The 16,271-nt window shown below is 30.0% G+C and overlaps 1 protein-coding gene and 1 long non-coding RNA gene across 5 annotated transcripts; both read left to right on the forward strand.

The window, feature by feature from the left end:
* Window positions 1–1,310: 1,310 nt before the first annotated feature.
* On the forward strand, window positions 1,311–12,682 carry LOC105674719 (protein toll-like). Of its 4 annotated transcripts, XR_010891518.1 has the most exons (7): window positions 1,312–1,647; window positions 1,743–1,914; window positions 2,475–2,692; window positions 3,117–4,114; window positions 4,207–4,474; window positions 4,722–7,215; window positions 8,077–8,291. XR_010891518.1 is itself a non-coding variant. In XM_067360585.1 (5 exons), exons 2-5 carry the CDS (start codon window positions 2,489–2,491, stop codon window positions 5,628–5,630), a joined length of 2,379 nt encoding a protein of 792 aa, XP_067216686.1. In that variant the 5' UTR covers window positions 1,312–1,914; window positions 2,475–2,488; the 3' UTR covers window positions 5,631–8,069. The 4 variants fall into 4 exon arrangements, 2 of the variants coding, with proteins under 2 accessions (XP_067216686.1, XP_067216688.1); XR_010891517.1 differs by having other exon boundaries at window positions 1,311–1,914; window positions 2,472–2,692; XM_067360585.1 differs by lacking the exon at window positions 8,077–8,291 and having other exon boundaries at window positions 1,312–1,914; window positions 4,722–8,069.
* Window positions 12,683–12,962: 280 nt separating this feature from the next.
* Window positions 12,963–15,121, forward strand: LOC137001544 (uncharacterized). The gene is made up of 3 exons (XR_010891523.1): window positions 12,963–14,112; window positions 14,214–14,320; window positions 14,392–15,121. It is a non-coding gene; the product is annotated as an uncharacterized lncRNA (long non-coding RNA).
* The last annotated feature ends 1,150 nt before the right edge of the window (window positions 15,122–16,271 follow it).

The raw sequence follows: 16,271 nt of genomic DNA on the forward strand, positions 1-16,271 counted from the left end.
AGCGACGAATCTCGTTTTTGTCTGTATTCTTCAGACAGACGAGAACGAGTATACCGTCGCGTTGGAGAACGATTTGCAGACTGTACTGTAAGTGAGAGGCCTAGAAGTAAGAATCTGCCTTTTTCTTCAAATGCGAATCTCTCGGCGAAAAATCATCGTATCGAGATGCATAAAAAAGCATTTTAAAGAGGAGACTCTGTACTTTCGTACGCTTTTGATCCCAATAAGCTACAATTTTTTGTCTATACCGTGCACCGTCGCAAACTCGAACCATTATTTTTCAATTTTGCATGCTCGCGCTTTGTCATCCGCCATTTTCAATAAATTTATTTTGCAACATTGAAATAAATTGATTCTTAAAGTAGAGATTTTTAGCTTTATTTCCATATTTTATAGAACTTTCTATCTTTATTATTTACGAAGTTATCGTCAGTTGAAATTTGATGAATTTTTCCCACATTTTCAGTGTACCGCTTTTTTTTCGGGTGAGTGTATATATATTATGTATTAATAAAAATAAACATTATTTATGTAGTGAAGAAAATGTTACGATTTCCCGAAAGATGCCTAAACAATCCAGCTTATTTCTAATATAAAACGCTCCTGAGCCAGAGCTATCGGCGGCTCGGCCGCCAGCGGCCGAGCGGTAGTGGGGGAATAGGAGGCGTCGTCTCGGGAATCGGCCCGAAATGTGCAACTAATTCCGAGCGCTGTATTATATCATTCTACAATATTAAAAAAAACTATATAAGATGGAAACATTAAGAGCGGAAGGACAATGTAAAAGAAAAAAAGGAAGTGTTTGCTATCGCTCAGTGTCAGTTTGAATCGAACCCGCTAAAGCAGTGTTCGGAATTAGTTGAACATTTCAGCCGATTTCCGTGGTATACGCCTCCTTTCCTGTTCTTACCGCGCACGCTGCAGCCGCTAGGGCCAGTGCCGCCGAGCGCTAGGAGCGGCACTATCTGATTATGAGTAGGTTTTTCTCCCAATTTATTAAAATTAAAAAAAATTTATTAAAATTTATTAAAAATAAATTTTTATTTTTAAATTTATTAAGTGAAAATATTTCAATAGATTTCTACGTCACCCATGAGGTACTAATGCTGACGCGTTTTTTTTTAAATAGTGGTTTCTATCTACATTATATTGCATTAATTGTTCATTCACATAAAAGGCCAAGAAAATGTAATTAAGAAAATCTCTTTTATATATATATATATATTTTTTTTTTAAATTAAGAATTTGTTATTTTTATCCTTAGTGGAATAGGCCTACTGGAAAAACCACTTTAAAAAAACGCGTCAGCATTAGTACCTTATGGGTGACGTGGAAATCTATTGAAATATTCTCACTTAATAAATTTAAAAATAAAAAATTTATTTTCAATAAATTTTAATAAATTTTTTAAAATTTTAATAAATAGGAAGAAATAGGATAAATAGGTGTGCCGCACCTAACACTCGGCGGCGCTGGCCCTAGCGGCTGCGGCACGCGCGGTAAGGAGAGGAAAAGAAGCGTATAGCGCGGAAATCGGCTGAAATGTTCAACTAATTCCGAGCACTGCGCTAAAGGGTAACAACTCTCCAACTTTATCCAAGACAAAAGTGTTCAGGCTTGGGTCAGCCGCATAACGGACGACTGATTGTAACCAACGATTATTAGAATTGCATTATTTGTGAAACGTGACTGTAATTTTGCAATTACAACTTCACTTTTTTATGATTTATCGGAAAAAACAGATTTATCGGAAGTGCTGTGGAACGTCAAAACTGTGCATACGTTGTGATGCGAATTGCGAAAAACAATATCATTAAGCATTACATTTATTACCGTTATCTTTCGCTAACAGAAAAATTCAGAAACAGAGCGTAGTTCATAAACATTTCCAACGTGTTTAATATAATGCTGAAGGTAAGTAAATGGTGTGGATTTTATTTTTATAAATCGGTTCAGGCATCACGTTTTGTTAGTGGTCAGTCACGTATATGCAGGATTTAATTCAGCATATTTGCCTTGTGTGCATTTAACAAGTGCATTTGCAAAACGTGTTTTTCAATTATTAAAAAATAACTGTGGTTGATATTCTTATCTTACGATATATCGATGTAATTTTCTGCAGTAATCGATTTCCGATTTTTTGATGTTACTTCATTTTTGCTATAGTATATTAAAAATATAAAAAAGAAAGTTAAAATTATTATTTGCATGCGAAATATTGTAATATGTATCTATATCTTGTGGCCAGTGTTCGAAAAAATTGTCGTTTTGTTTATATAACACAGTTTACATTGTAGATAAATTAAACCCAACTATAATATAAACAATTGTCTGTGCGAAATGGTCAAGAACATTTAATTTATTATAAATATACACAATATAATACAAAATGCTATCAAGAATGTATGGATCTTTAAATAAAAATTTAATGTATTAAAGCACTAAAAATGTGCATTTTCTGTTTGTTTCAGCAGTTGTCAAAATAACCATGATATCTAGGAAAATAAACATCCGTTACGAAACATGCCTTGTGATTTTCTTCATCATCATGGTGGGCATTTTTGCTCTCGAATGTCCAACAAACAAGTGTCACTGTCATTTAACAAACGACAAATTGACTGCTAGGATAAGTTGTATAACAAACAGTAATGCTATGTTCCATATCTACATTGAAAAAGATACATTGATAAAGGTATGTATTTATTAAACTAAGAGCGTTTTATATTGATCTGTACAAATGTATAATTTCAAAAATCTGTGCACTCCTAATCAATATTACTGCAAAAATTTGATTGAAAATAGAATTAAAATAATAAATATAAAGAAAAAACCAATAAATTTGGACATAACGCGGATTGTTTAGCTAGTAATATCATAAAACAAAGACATCAAATTTCTTATTACAACAATTGTTTTTGTTATTTAATATCGTTTATAAAGTAAAATATTTAAAATATTTTTTTGTGTTTTCTTTTTTTTACAACTTTTGTAATATTTTACTTTAAACTATAATATTGTACTAAATTTGAGAAGTTTTTCAATTCATTTTGTTTCTGAATTTCTTAATTTTTAGTTATTTCAATCACGTTTACATCAGCAAATGTTTCTTTACACAGATTCACTGCTTCGATTCACCAGAATGGTCAGATTTCGATTTGAACATGACACCGTTGGGCAGTTACAATGAGATAACATTCGACAACTGCAATTTACCGAGTAACAATAGCTTGAGTGACATTGCTCACATGCTAGGAGCTACAAGCGTAGAGAAATTATATTTTTCTTCGCACAATAACTTTAATCTCACCTTGAAAAAGCATCATCTGAACGGTTTTAAGAATTTAACACATTTACATCTATTCGACAACAATTTGTTTTATGCGGACAAAAATTTATTTGACGTTTTGAAAAATTTGAAAATCCTTGAACTGAACAAAAACAACAACATTCATCACTTGATGACCGCCGAATTTTTTGATTATGTCACTCAGTTAATGTATCTTGATTTAAGTCGCAACAAATTAAAATTGATAGCACCAGGCACATTTGATAAGCTGAATAATTTAATATTTTTGGATCTATCAAATAATTACTTAACCGAGCTTAAATTGGGAATTTTTGACAAACTCATCGCTTTGCAGTTTCTCAACCTTAGTTATAATTACTTAGTCACCTTACCAGAAGATATATTTGTAAAACTGAAGAACCTTAAAGAACTTTATTTAGGTGCAAACTATCTTACAGATTTTCCAAGAAATCTGTTACAAAATAATCAAAATCTTATAGCCGTTGATATGTCAAGCAATAAAAATTTGACTTTGTTGCATGGATGTTTTAGCAACATGATAAAGTTAAGATTTTTGGGGCTGAAAAATAATGGATTGATCGCATTGCCGGAAGATCTTATTTGGAGATCCTTTCAGCTGCAATTAATTGATTTGAGTAAAAATTATCTTAAATCCTTGCCTGAGCATATATTTCGGGATGCAATAAATTTAAGAATGTTGTTATTGAAGTCGAACAATATCAAAGAATTGTCTGATTATATTTTTAAGAATACCAATCTTTTAGAAGCGTTGGATTTATCAGATAATCGCATTACTTCCATTTCTCGGTACGTCTTTAAGTCACTGTAACTTTACGAATTATAAAATTTACTTTTACTGTTATATTTTTAATATTATAAAAGTTTCTTTAATATTTCAGAGAACTGTTTAATGGATTGCACGCGTTGATGGAACTAAACATGGCACAAAATCACCTAAGTACCATTTCCGCCGAAAGTTTTAGTTCTTTAAAATCTTTAAAGGTTGCTATATTCTCTAACAACTATCTCACATTACAATCTGCAATTTTTCATCCAAATATCGTATCAAAATCGCCTTTCCACAATTGCCGTTCATTGAAAGAATTATATTTATCTCACAACAACATATCTGAGATTATCTTAGATGGTTTGTCCAGAACAATAGAGGTATGTCATTATATTACATATTATAAATAAAATAATTTCAACCAGGTGTTAATAAAAGTGTAACATTAAAACAGATGAAAAGTATCCAAATTTATAAATTTTATCAATTAATTTTGGCCTTTTTGGTCAGCTATAGAATAAAATACAAGTAGAAATAAATTAAATTGTAAAAAAAATTAACTTTTGGAAATTGTGAATAAAAAATATTATTTTAACAAATAAAATATAAAATCGATTTGTATTCCAGATTTTGCAACTACACAGTAACAATATATCCAAAATACACCCTGATGTATTGGAGTTTTTCCGAAATTCCACCTCTTTAATATATTTGACATTACACGATAATCCGTGGGAATGTAATTGTGATACTGTGGATTTCTTACGTTTTATTCACACAGAATATCGAAAAATTACCAACATATCTGAAATGTCACAAGTAATGTGTCATGGAACAAATAAATCTGTATCAGATATGACTTCCTACGATTTTTGTCCGCTTGACACAACAGCGATTGTCAGTTTTAGCGTTTCGATCACTCTACTAGGATTTATCATCTGCATTCTTGGATTATATTATAAATACCAGAAACACATTAAAATATGGCTATTTGCACATGAATGGTGTTTACGGTTCGTAACAGAAGAACAACTGGACGAAGAAAAATTATATGACGCGTTCGTGAGCTACTCGCATAACGATCACAGTTTTATAATAAACGAGCTGGTACCGAAGCTAGAGAACGGCCCTACACCTTACAAACTGTGCCTGCATTATAGAGATTGCTCAATATATGAGTGTGTATCGGACGTTATCGCTAGATCCGTGCAAAATTCGAGGCGGACGATAGTGATTCTGTCGCCAAATTTTTTGAATAGTTGGGGAAAGATGGAATTTCGTGTCTCACATTGTCAAGCGTTGAGTGAAAGCCGTGCGAAAGCGATACTCATATTCTACGATGATATCGGACTCATCAATGACTTGGATGCAGAATTGAAAGCAATTATAACTATGAGTACGTGCATTCAATGGGGTGATCCTTGGTTTTGGGATAAATTGAGATACGCGCTGCCGCATCAGTCCACAATCAAGAAGCGTCCACGATCAAATAGCAGCATTAATGAAGGAGAAGTTGTCGAGAATGATGAATTGTGAACAAACAGAGATAAGAAGAAACATCCATCCGGTTATAATATCTAAGGCACTTGCGAACATTGTATGTCATAGTTTTTATTTACGACAAGTACAATTTTGTTTCATAATTTTGCTTTGAAAAATTGTGAAAGATAAAAGTGAAATTGTAATTAGTTATAACAATGCAATAACATAAATATATGGTTACAAGTTTTTGAAATTCTTTCACTTTTCTCTTTTTTTTTAATATAATACAATTATAAGATACAATTATACATCATTGGTCAAAAGCGGTTATTTCAAATATTTTCAAATTTTAATGTACGTACACAATGTCAAAAATAAAATTACATTTCTTACATTAATGAGATAAGGAGTTTGCGCAATATGTGACATGATTAGTATTACGTATGAAAGTTCAGAGGTAAAGAAAAAATGAGGATGTTAATTACTTTTACAGAATATGTAATTTAAGAGAAGCACACGAGCAAACAGCCACATGAGCAAATAACAATTGAACTGGGTCTAAGCCGCCCCAACAATAAAAAAAAAAGAAACCGTGATAGTATCGCTAGCTGACGCGTTCGCAAAGAGATTCGGAGTTTTTAAATGTTTTTTTTAGAAAGTTAATATGATTTATGTTATAAAAATGCAGCCTTTATTTGAAAACGCTCTACACAACGTAAGCACAACGATGCTATTTTTCATATTTTAAATTGACTTTTTTTTATACAAGTAAGATAACCATGAATAAAGATATGCACAAATTTTATATTTTATTGTTGCAATGCTGGCTTTGGAAAAAATTCACCAAAAACACCCGTTTTCGGCCGCTTTATTAAACGGAGCTGTTAAATTCAATATAATTTGGTGTTTCACAAAAATTTAATAGAAGTTTTACGTTGCGTCTAAAGATGAGTTTGTCAAGACAGATGGAGAGTAAGGAATGGTTCTGTGTCAAAATACTAACGGGCAAAAAAGTCTATAAGAACCATACACATTGGTATTAGTGTGCAAAAAATATGTTATTGACGAAAAGGATATCAAACAAAAAGAGACGTTTTGGTTTCATTACCGGATTTTCCTCAATCTGCTGGTGATGTAAACGGAGGTCACGCATAACCATGATATGATTTGCCGTCATATCGTTTATAAACCTATTTTTTGCTTGATAAAAATAAAAATACGATAAACGTATCACTGTATCAAAAATTCTTCCGCACACAGGAAGTTGGCTTCTTTTCATATCTTTCCTTCATATTGTGGTTTTGTATAAGAAATTACGCAGTTTGGTAGATTTTAATTGCGTCAAATGCTAAAAATTATTTTGGCAAATCAAGAATCATCGTTTAGAAATAAAATAATTTTTTATGTCCCACACGGAAAGTTAAACACATTTTCTATATATTATATCATTCTACAATATTAAAAATAACTATATAAAAGAGAAACATTAAGAGCGAAAAGTAGACAACGTAAAAGAGAAAAAGGAGGTGTTTGGCATCGCTCAGTGTCAGTTTGTGTCGAATCCTTTAAAGGGTAACAACTTTCTAACTATCGGAGACAAAAGTGTTCGGACTTGGGTCAGGCGCATAACGGACTGCTTGTAAGTAACGATTATTAGAATTGCATTATTTGAGAAACGCGACTACAATATTGCAATTGGAACATAATTTTTCTACGGTTGTTTATGCATTGCTGATTCCATAATTTTCTAAAAAACATAGTTAACAACCGAAAAAAACAGATTTATCGGAAGTGCTGCGAAACGTCGAAACTGTACATTCTGATGCAAATTGCGGAAAGTAATAACATTCTGCATCTCATTTATTATCGTTGTCTTTTGCTAGAAAAAATTTCAGAAACAAAGAGTAGCTAATAAACATTACCAACGTGTTTAATATAATGCAGGCGGTGAGTAAATGGCGTGAATTTTGTTTTTTTGGTTCAGGCATCATCTTCTATTAATGATCAGTCACATATATGCAGGATTTAATCCTGCATATTTGCGCTATGTGCATTTAACAAGTGCATTTTCAAAACGTATTCTTCAATTGTTAGAAATATCTGTGATTAATATAATCTTATTTTGCGATATATCGATGTAATTTTCTACAATAATCGTTTTCCGTTTTTTTAAACGTTACTTATTTTGCGCTATAGTAGGTTAAAAATATAAAGAAAAAAGTTAAAATTATTATATGCATGCAAATTATTGGAATGTGTATGTATATCTTATGGGCAGTGTTTGAAAAATTTGTTGTTTTGTTTATATAACACATTTTACAATGTAAGTATATTTAACCCAACTATAATATAAACAATTGTCTGTGCAAAATGGTCAAGAACACTTAATTTATTATAAATATACACAATATAATACAAAATGCCATCAAGAATGTATGCGTCCTTAAATAAAAGTTTAATGCAAAAATCATTAAAAATGTGTATTTTCTGTCTGTTTTAGCACATATCAAAATAACCATGATATCTAGGAAAATAAACATCCGTCACGAAACATGCCTCGTGATTTTCTTCATCACCATGCTGGGCATTTTCGCTCTCGAATGTCCAACAAATAAGTGCGAATGTTATTTAACGAACGACAATTTTATTGCTACGATAAGTTGTACAACAAATAGTAATTCTGTATTTCGTATCTACATTGAAGAAGACGCATTGATAGAGGTATGTGTTTATTGAACTATGAGCGTTTTATTTTGATCTATACAAATATATAATTTTAACAAATATATAATTTTGTAAATCTGCACTCCTAATCAATATTACTATAAAAATTTGATTAAAAATTATAGAAGTAAAACAATAAATATAAAGAAAAAAAAAATAAAAAATATAACTCACATTGTTTAGGTAGCAATATCATAAGACAGAGACATCAAATTTCTTATTACAATTGTTTTTTTGTTTTAATATCGTATATAAAGTAAAATATTTTCAAAAAAAATTTTTTGTGTTATCTTTGTTTGACAACTTCTTTAACATTTTACTTTAAACTGTAATCTTATACTAAATTTAAGAAGTTTTAGACTGAATTTGTTTCATATTCTCTTAAATTTTAGTTATTTAAATCACGTTTACATCAACGAATGTTTTTTTACACAGATCCACTGCTCTAATTCACCAGAATGGTCAGATTTCGATCTAAACATGACACTATTGGGGAGTTACAAAGAGATTAAATTCGACAACTGCAATTTACCGAGTAACAACAGCTTGAGTGACATTGCACACATGCTAGGAGCTACAAGCGTAGAAAAACTATATTATTCTTCGCACAATAACTTCAATCTTACCTTGAAAAAGCATCATCTGAACGGTTTTAAGAATTTAACATATCTTCGTCTATTCGACAACAACTTACACAACTTGACCAACGAATTTTTTTATTATACCACTCAGTTAATGATTCTTGATTTAAGAAACAACAAATTAAAATTGATTACACCAGGCACATTTGATAAGCTGAATAATTTAATACGTCTGGAGCTATCAAGTAATCACTTAACCCAGCTGGAATTGGGAATTTTTGACAAACTCATCGCTTTGAGATGGCTCAACCTTGGTTATAATTATTTAGTCACCTTACCAGAAGATATGTTTCTAAAACTGAAGAACCTTAACCATCTTTTTCTTTATGGAAACAATTTTACAGATTTTCCAAAAAATCTCTTACAAAATAATAAAAATCTGATGCTCATCGATATGTCAGGCAATAGAAATTTGACCTTGTTGGACAGATCTTTTAACAACATGGAGAAATTAAAAATTTTGTGGCTCCAAGTTAATGGATTGATCGCATTGCCGGAAGATCTTATTTGGGGATCCTTTCAGCTGCAATTTATTGATTTGAGGAAAAATTATCTTGAATCTTTGCCTAAGCATGTATTTCGGGATGCTATAAATTTAAAAACATTGCTATTGAAGTCTAACAATATCAAAGTATTGTCTGATTATATTTTTAAGAATACCAATCTTTTAGAGGAGTTGGATTTATCACATAATCGCATTACTTCCATTTCTCGGTACGTTTAAGTTTCTGTAACTTTACGAATTATACAAATTTCTTCTAGTTTTATGCTTTTATTATTATAAAATTTTTTTTAATTTTTCAGAAATCTGTTTAATGGATTACACGCGTTGAAGAAACTATACATGGAACAAAATCATCTAAGAACCATTTCCTTCGAAAGTTTTAGTTCTTTAAAATCTTTAAAGGTTGCTATATTCTCTAATAACCATCTCACATTACAATCTACATTTTTTTATCCAAATATCGTACCCAAATCGCCTTTTCACTATTGCCGTTCATTGAAAGAATTATATTTATCTCACAACAACATATCTGATATTATCTTTAATGGATTGTCCAGTACAATACAGGTATGTAATTATATTACATATTATAAATAAAATACTTTCAAACAGGTATTAATAAAAGTGTAACATCAAAAGAGATGGAAAATATCCAAATTTATAAATTTTATCAATTAAGTTTGGACTTTTTAGTCAGCTATAGATTATAATACAAGTAGAATTAAATTAAATTGTAAAAAAGTTACCTTTTGGAAATTAATAATAAAAAATATTAATTTAACAAGTAAAATGTATAATCGATTTAAATTCCAGATTTTGGAACTACATAGTAACAATATATCAAAAATACGCCCTGTATTGAAGTTTCTCCGAAATTCCACCAATTTAATTTATTTGACATTATATGATAATCCGTGGGAATGTAACTGTGATGCTGTGGATTTCTTACATTTTATTCACACAGAATATCGAGAGATTACTAAAATATCTAAAGTGTCGCAAGTGATATGTCACGGAATAAATAAATCCGTATCAGATATGAGTTTCTACGACTTTTGTCCGCTTGACACAACAGCGATTATTATTATAAGCGTACTAATTACTCTAACAGGATTTATCATCTGCATTCTTGGATTATATTATAAATACCAGAAACACATTAAAATATGGCTATTTGCACATGAATGGTGTTTACGGTTTGTAACAGAAGAACAACTGGACAAAGAAAAATCATATGACGCGTTCGTGAGCTACTCGCACAACGATCACAGTTTTATAATAAACGAGTTGATACCGAAGCTAGAGAACGGCCCTACACCTTACAAACTGTGCCTGCATTATAGAGATTGCTCAATATATGAGTGTGTATCGGACGTTATCGCTAAATCCGTTACAAATTCGAGGCGGACGATAGTGATTCTGTCGCCAAATTTCTTGGATAGCGTTTGGGGAAAGATGGAATTTCGTGTCTCACATTGTCAAGCGTTGAGTGAAGGCCGTGCGAAAGTTATACTCATATTCTACGATGATATCGGACCCATCAATGACTTGGATGCAGAATTAAAAGCAATTATAACTATGAGTACGTGTATTCAATGGGGTGATTCTTGGTTTTGGGATAAATTGAAATATGCGCTGCCGCATCAATCCATACGACCAAAAAGCATTGTTGAAAGAGAAGTTGTCGAGAGTGGTGAATTGTAAACAAATAGAGATAAGAAAAAGCTTATCTATCCGTTTATAGTTTCTGTGGCACTTGCAATCATTGTATGCCATTTCGATTGCGATGAAAAGTGATTTTGTGTGCGAAAAACTTGAGGCAAAAGTCACTAATAAATCATTTCTTGCAAGTATTATGTAAGTTATACTGCGGCAATAATCGTTTCTTTTGAATAATTATTAAAATACAGTCCTAAAATCAGTAATAAATGATTTACTTTGATAATGCAAAGGTAGATAAAGCCATTAAGAATATGAAAATAATTAGCGACTATTGATGAATCCATCTTTTGTAGATATACTACTACTATCGAATTTGATATATATCTTTTTCTCTCTTTTTTAAAAAAAGATGTGATTTTAGTTAAAAAGTTGTACACAAATTGATTAAAATACAAGTTAAACATAAAAAAAATACAAAAAACAAGAATAAATATGCATTAACTACCTAATATTAGGATAAATTTATATAAGTACTATTAGAATCGCAATTTTTCGTCAGCATGTAAATCTTAGTATTTTCCGCGTCATCTGCGATTTTTGTGTTCTTATATGCGTGCGCGAAAGAGAAAAGTTTTATAAGTATTTTATAAGTGAACGTATAAAATAAGTCTTTTTCTTATTAGTTTCTATTTTCTTGTCATTCTAAAGAACCCTTCGCTTGTGAGCTGTTTAATCAAAACCTCTAAAAGATATGTTATTAATATAACATAGATAACATAATTTATCAATTCTTATGAAATATCAGCAAATAAATGTATGTGCAAATTTGTAATAATATAATACTTAATGTTATTTTAGTTTTAATCGAAAAAGGTACATATGCTCGAACGTCCTTATATAGATAGACGTATATAATATTTTGAAAGAAAAATAGGAATACTAAATAACATATGTTCATATATTATACATATGTATTACTACGTAAAATGCATAGGATCTCTAGAGTACTAGAACTATTATATTGTTACGTAATAAATATTTAAAAAATAAAAATAAAAAAGTAATATGTTTAAACAGGTCACGTTTGAAAGTCTTGAGAATATACTTCCAGTTCATCGAATAATCATAAAAGAGTAACTCTAGACACATTTCGTCTCCATTGAAAAAAGATGTTATTGTTAACTAGTTCGCTTTTCGAAAAAGAGAAATACTTAAAAATGCTGCGCATTAAAGAGGATTAATCCTCTCCGTTTTTATATTCAGACTCTCATCGCAAAGTGCCTGGAGTCGCTTATGGAAACTAACAGGTGTCCTTCGGCGCGATAAAAAGCGGTAAGATGCACTCCTGATCTAGAAAAAGACGATTTTGTGGTTGAATGCGAGTGACAGTTAAAAACAACATTCCGTCTGATAAATGTTCGTTTTTTATGAAAGTTTGATAAAAGCTTTCACTTATAATGCGGCGTAAGCAGCATCTAATCGCTTCTGTTGAAAATACTTTTGTAATTTTAAGATTTAAATAGAGCAATATTTGTATATTTAATCGATAATAAAATATATAGTAATACTGTTTAGTTTTTAAATCTTTTTTAATTGAATTTCTTTTAATGTACTCTAATGCGACATGTAATATAATAATGTAGTAGTTCTCTATACATATTATTATTACATTAATAGCAATAACAAGCGAAAAGTTAATAAGCTATTTTACAACTTGACATTTGGCCTTATAAATATACATTTCCAATGATTAGTAAAATTTTAAAACTTGTTACTGATATCACAGAACAATGACATTGTTATTTAACAATTACTAATGCTATTTAAAATTATTTTAATTACACAAGTTTGTATAAATCAATACTTGTGTTTATTTAATAATAAAATTCACGTCAGCAACAGTCATGTCTAACATCATTATAGAATCAAATACTTTTAGAAATTTAATTTTGTAGTATTGGTAATAGTACGGCTAGTAAATAATGCAGCACGCATTCCAAATTTCTAAATACATATGCGCATGCAAGTATTATATGTACATTTGTTAACTTATCGCTCACTACTTACCATGTAACAGTTTTAAAATACGTATTTACAAAATCTAGAAGAAAAACAATTGCAAGAAATAAAAGTAAAAAAAAACTGCTGCGTAACAGAATACATATTGTAACATTTCAGACACATATTTATAAACGCTTCTTCGTCCAAGTCATTACATAGAATTGTTTTTTCTCAAATACGTGAGGTAATCAAAAGTACACGTAAAATTTGTATCATAGCGTGGCCACACACATTCTTGATATTTCACTCTTCTCTGATTTTTTTTCATGTAAGTAATATCTGCTAAATCATATTATTCAATCAATATATCTGTGAAAAATAATAGTCAGTAATTCCCATGAAGCCGTTTAAAAAGTTGAACAAGTTAATCGACTACAATAATGGCTTGTTAACGAACGAGGAAGAAAGACAACAATTGATGCAGTTATTAGTTTATAACATGAATGAATAAATGAATAAAGTGAAATAATTGATGAAGTGTCTGATGGAAAAGAGTTCATTTTTATACCACACAACGTAATTGATTCTGATTCGATTTGAATATATATTCGTCATTTAATTAATATGTCTATAATGTAATATATTTTTGTGATATACATAGTATATCTATTTTTTGTTATTTATATGGGTTGTATATTTATCTTTCAATTATCTCACATTTTGAATTATTAAATTTTTTTGAGAATTATAAAAAATTGAATTCCTATTATATTCCTGTATATAATAAATAGTAAATATTTTATTCCATACTGAAAACTATATGTGTTCTGTTTTTCTTGTGTAGGAGACATTTCTGTATTTATTGGGAGGTACCTCTCCACAAGAGCAGATACGGACTGCTTTGGAAAATTGTTTTCCAACAAGTTGAGAAAAAAATGTTCATGGATGGGAAGAAGCGGAAATTTCCAATTGAGTAATCTCATTATTATGGATATTTTGAAACGTATGTCTTATATATTATATTATATTTATATACTTTACGTAATATAATTATTCTTCCATTACTAATCATAATCATTTATATTTATATTTAAATTTCTGTAGTCGCAGTTTGTCGACACTTTCCTGCTGTGACTGATAAAGAATATAAAAGCTATGTGTCAGATTGGTTTCGCCATGCGAATACGTGTTACAAAAGAGATGAAAATAAGGTATATATTTATTTTTGATTCGATACTCTATTATTAACATTTTCAATATAAAAAATTTTTATTATTTACAGGAAAACCGACAGATATGAAAATTTCAAGATATATATATATATATCTCTTACATAAGGAAAAGATTGCCCCGGTAATCCTCTGCTGGCGAAACTTCATGTGCAAAGTGACTTTATTTATTTATTATGACATTTTTGTCATATTTTTTTAATTTCAGAGGTTTTTTAATTTTAGTCATATATATATAATATATATTTTATAAAAAGGTATTTTGTCATGTTTTTTTAATTTTGTAACAATAAATAAAAATTTGTTACAAATAATAACGAAATTGTTTCAATTAGTGTTTAGCTGATATATTTATTGTAATGCATTATTTTAATATATAATGAATATGATAACTAATATTTTTTCAATTACAGATAAACAAGTATTATGCCTGGTCTAGACTGAAGGATGATCCTCTACTTGTGACTAAACAGTTTAACGGGTAAAAATTATAATAAAGTTAGAGCTTTTAATCGTATCAATGTAAATAATTTTTTTAAAATAAAGATATTTAAGATAATTTATTTAAGATAAAGATATTATTTGATACAGTTGATACAATTAAAAGTCAACTTTAGTATAATTTTCACCTATCAAACTCTTTAGCCACAAGTAGGATCATCCTTCAGTCTAAACCAAGTATTATAGCAATGTTTCGTTGAGGAACGGTATTGAAATGTTTCCTGGGCATCCGATAAACGTTTCAGAAACGTTACACACAATACTGCAAAAGATGTTACGCAAGAAATGTTTTTCTAACGGTGTACCTATGTTATTGGAATGTTGTAAATGAAATGTTTCATATGAAAAGATAATAAGGCAGAAGTTTTCTAGTTGCTAGAATGTTACCTAGATATTGTTGAATTGTCATAACTGTAATGTTTCCGTAATGTTGCATAAATGTTTCCTGCATGTTACAAGCAACGTTACAAATGAAACGTTTCATAGGGGATATTGCGGAGGTAGGACATTTCGGGTTACCGAGTAGTTGCAGAAATGTTTCTGCGACTTTATGAAAAACGTTACACTGTCAACATGAGATGTTACAGAAACGTTGTTGTAACACAATTTTGTTTAGTGGGATATTAGACAAAAATAATTCTACATATTCTCTTAGATATTATAAAAACTACAAGATTTTTAACAATGCAATTGTTATCATTTAAAATCTATACATATTTATTATAGGCGGAACTGATAGAACATCAAATTTTCTACATAAAAACAGATAAAGTGCAATTCATAAGAGCAAAAGTATTGCCCATATTTACATCAAGCAAACTTAAGAACATGGTTCCTTTATTACTGCAACGCTCGGAGATTTTTACGGATTGGTTGGACACGCTGTTATTGCAAAATGAGCAAATAAATTATAGCCAAGTGGTGATAAAATATACCGCTGACTTGAGTGCTACTTGTCTGTTTGCCAACGGGCTTCGCTCCTCCCCTTTGAGTTTCCCCCCCCCCCAACCACAACGCAGCCCTTCGCACCATCCCCCCTTTCCCGTCGAGCGGCCTCTTCACCCCTCCATCCCTCTTAATATAATGTATTATGAAACAATGAAAATGAGTAACAATGTAATAATTAGCATGATTAATTGACATCATGTAATTAATTGACATTATGTAAATTAACATGTTGTTCGATATAGCAGCGCCAAGTTTTTTTGTATTTTTAAATAAATATTTTATTATTTTAATTAAATTTTTAAAAATTTTGTATCTGCACTAAGAATAACATATCACTTACTTTCTAGAATCAAATTTTGATCAGTTTTATTTATACATTTTATGTATATTTTATGTATGTTTATTCTGAATTTGCACCTTGAATAACGTATCAGTTACTTTTCATGTTGGTAATATATTAAAAATTTAGATAATTATTAAAATA

The sequence above is a fragment of the Linepithema humile genome, chromosome 8 (genome assembly GCF_040581485.1).
Source record: "Linepithema humile isolate Giens D197 chromosome 8, Lhum_UNIL_v1.0, whole genome shotgun sequence".
NCBI lineage: Eukaryota > Metazoa > Arthropoda > Insecta > Hymenoptera > Formicidae > Linepithema > Linepithema humile.

Coding starts and splice junctions, on each gene's coding strand:
- LOC105674719 (XM_067360585.1), top strand. CDS start 2,489: ATGATATCTAGGAAAATAAACATCCGTTACGAAACATGCCTTGTGATT. Junction 2,693..3,116: donor AAAAAGATACATTGATAAAG/GTATGTATTTAT, acceptor TTCTTTACACAG/ATTCACTGCTTCGATTCACC. Junction 4,475..4,721: donor GTTTGTCCAGAACAATAGAG/GTATGTCATTAT, acceptor TTTGTATTCCAG/ATTTTGCAACTACACAGTAA.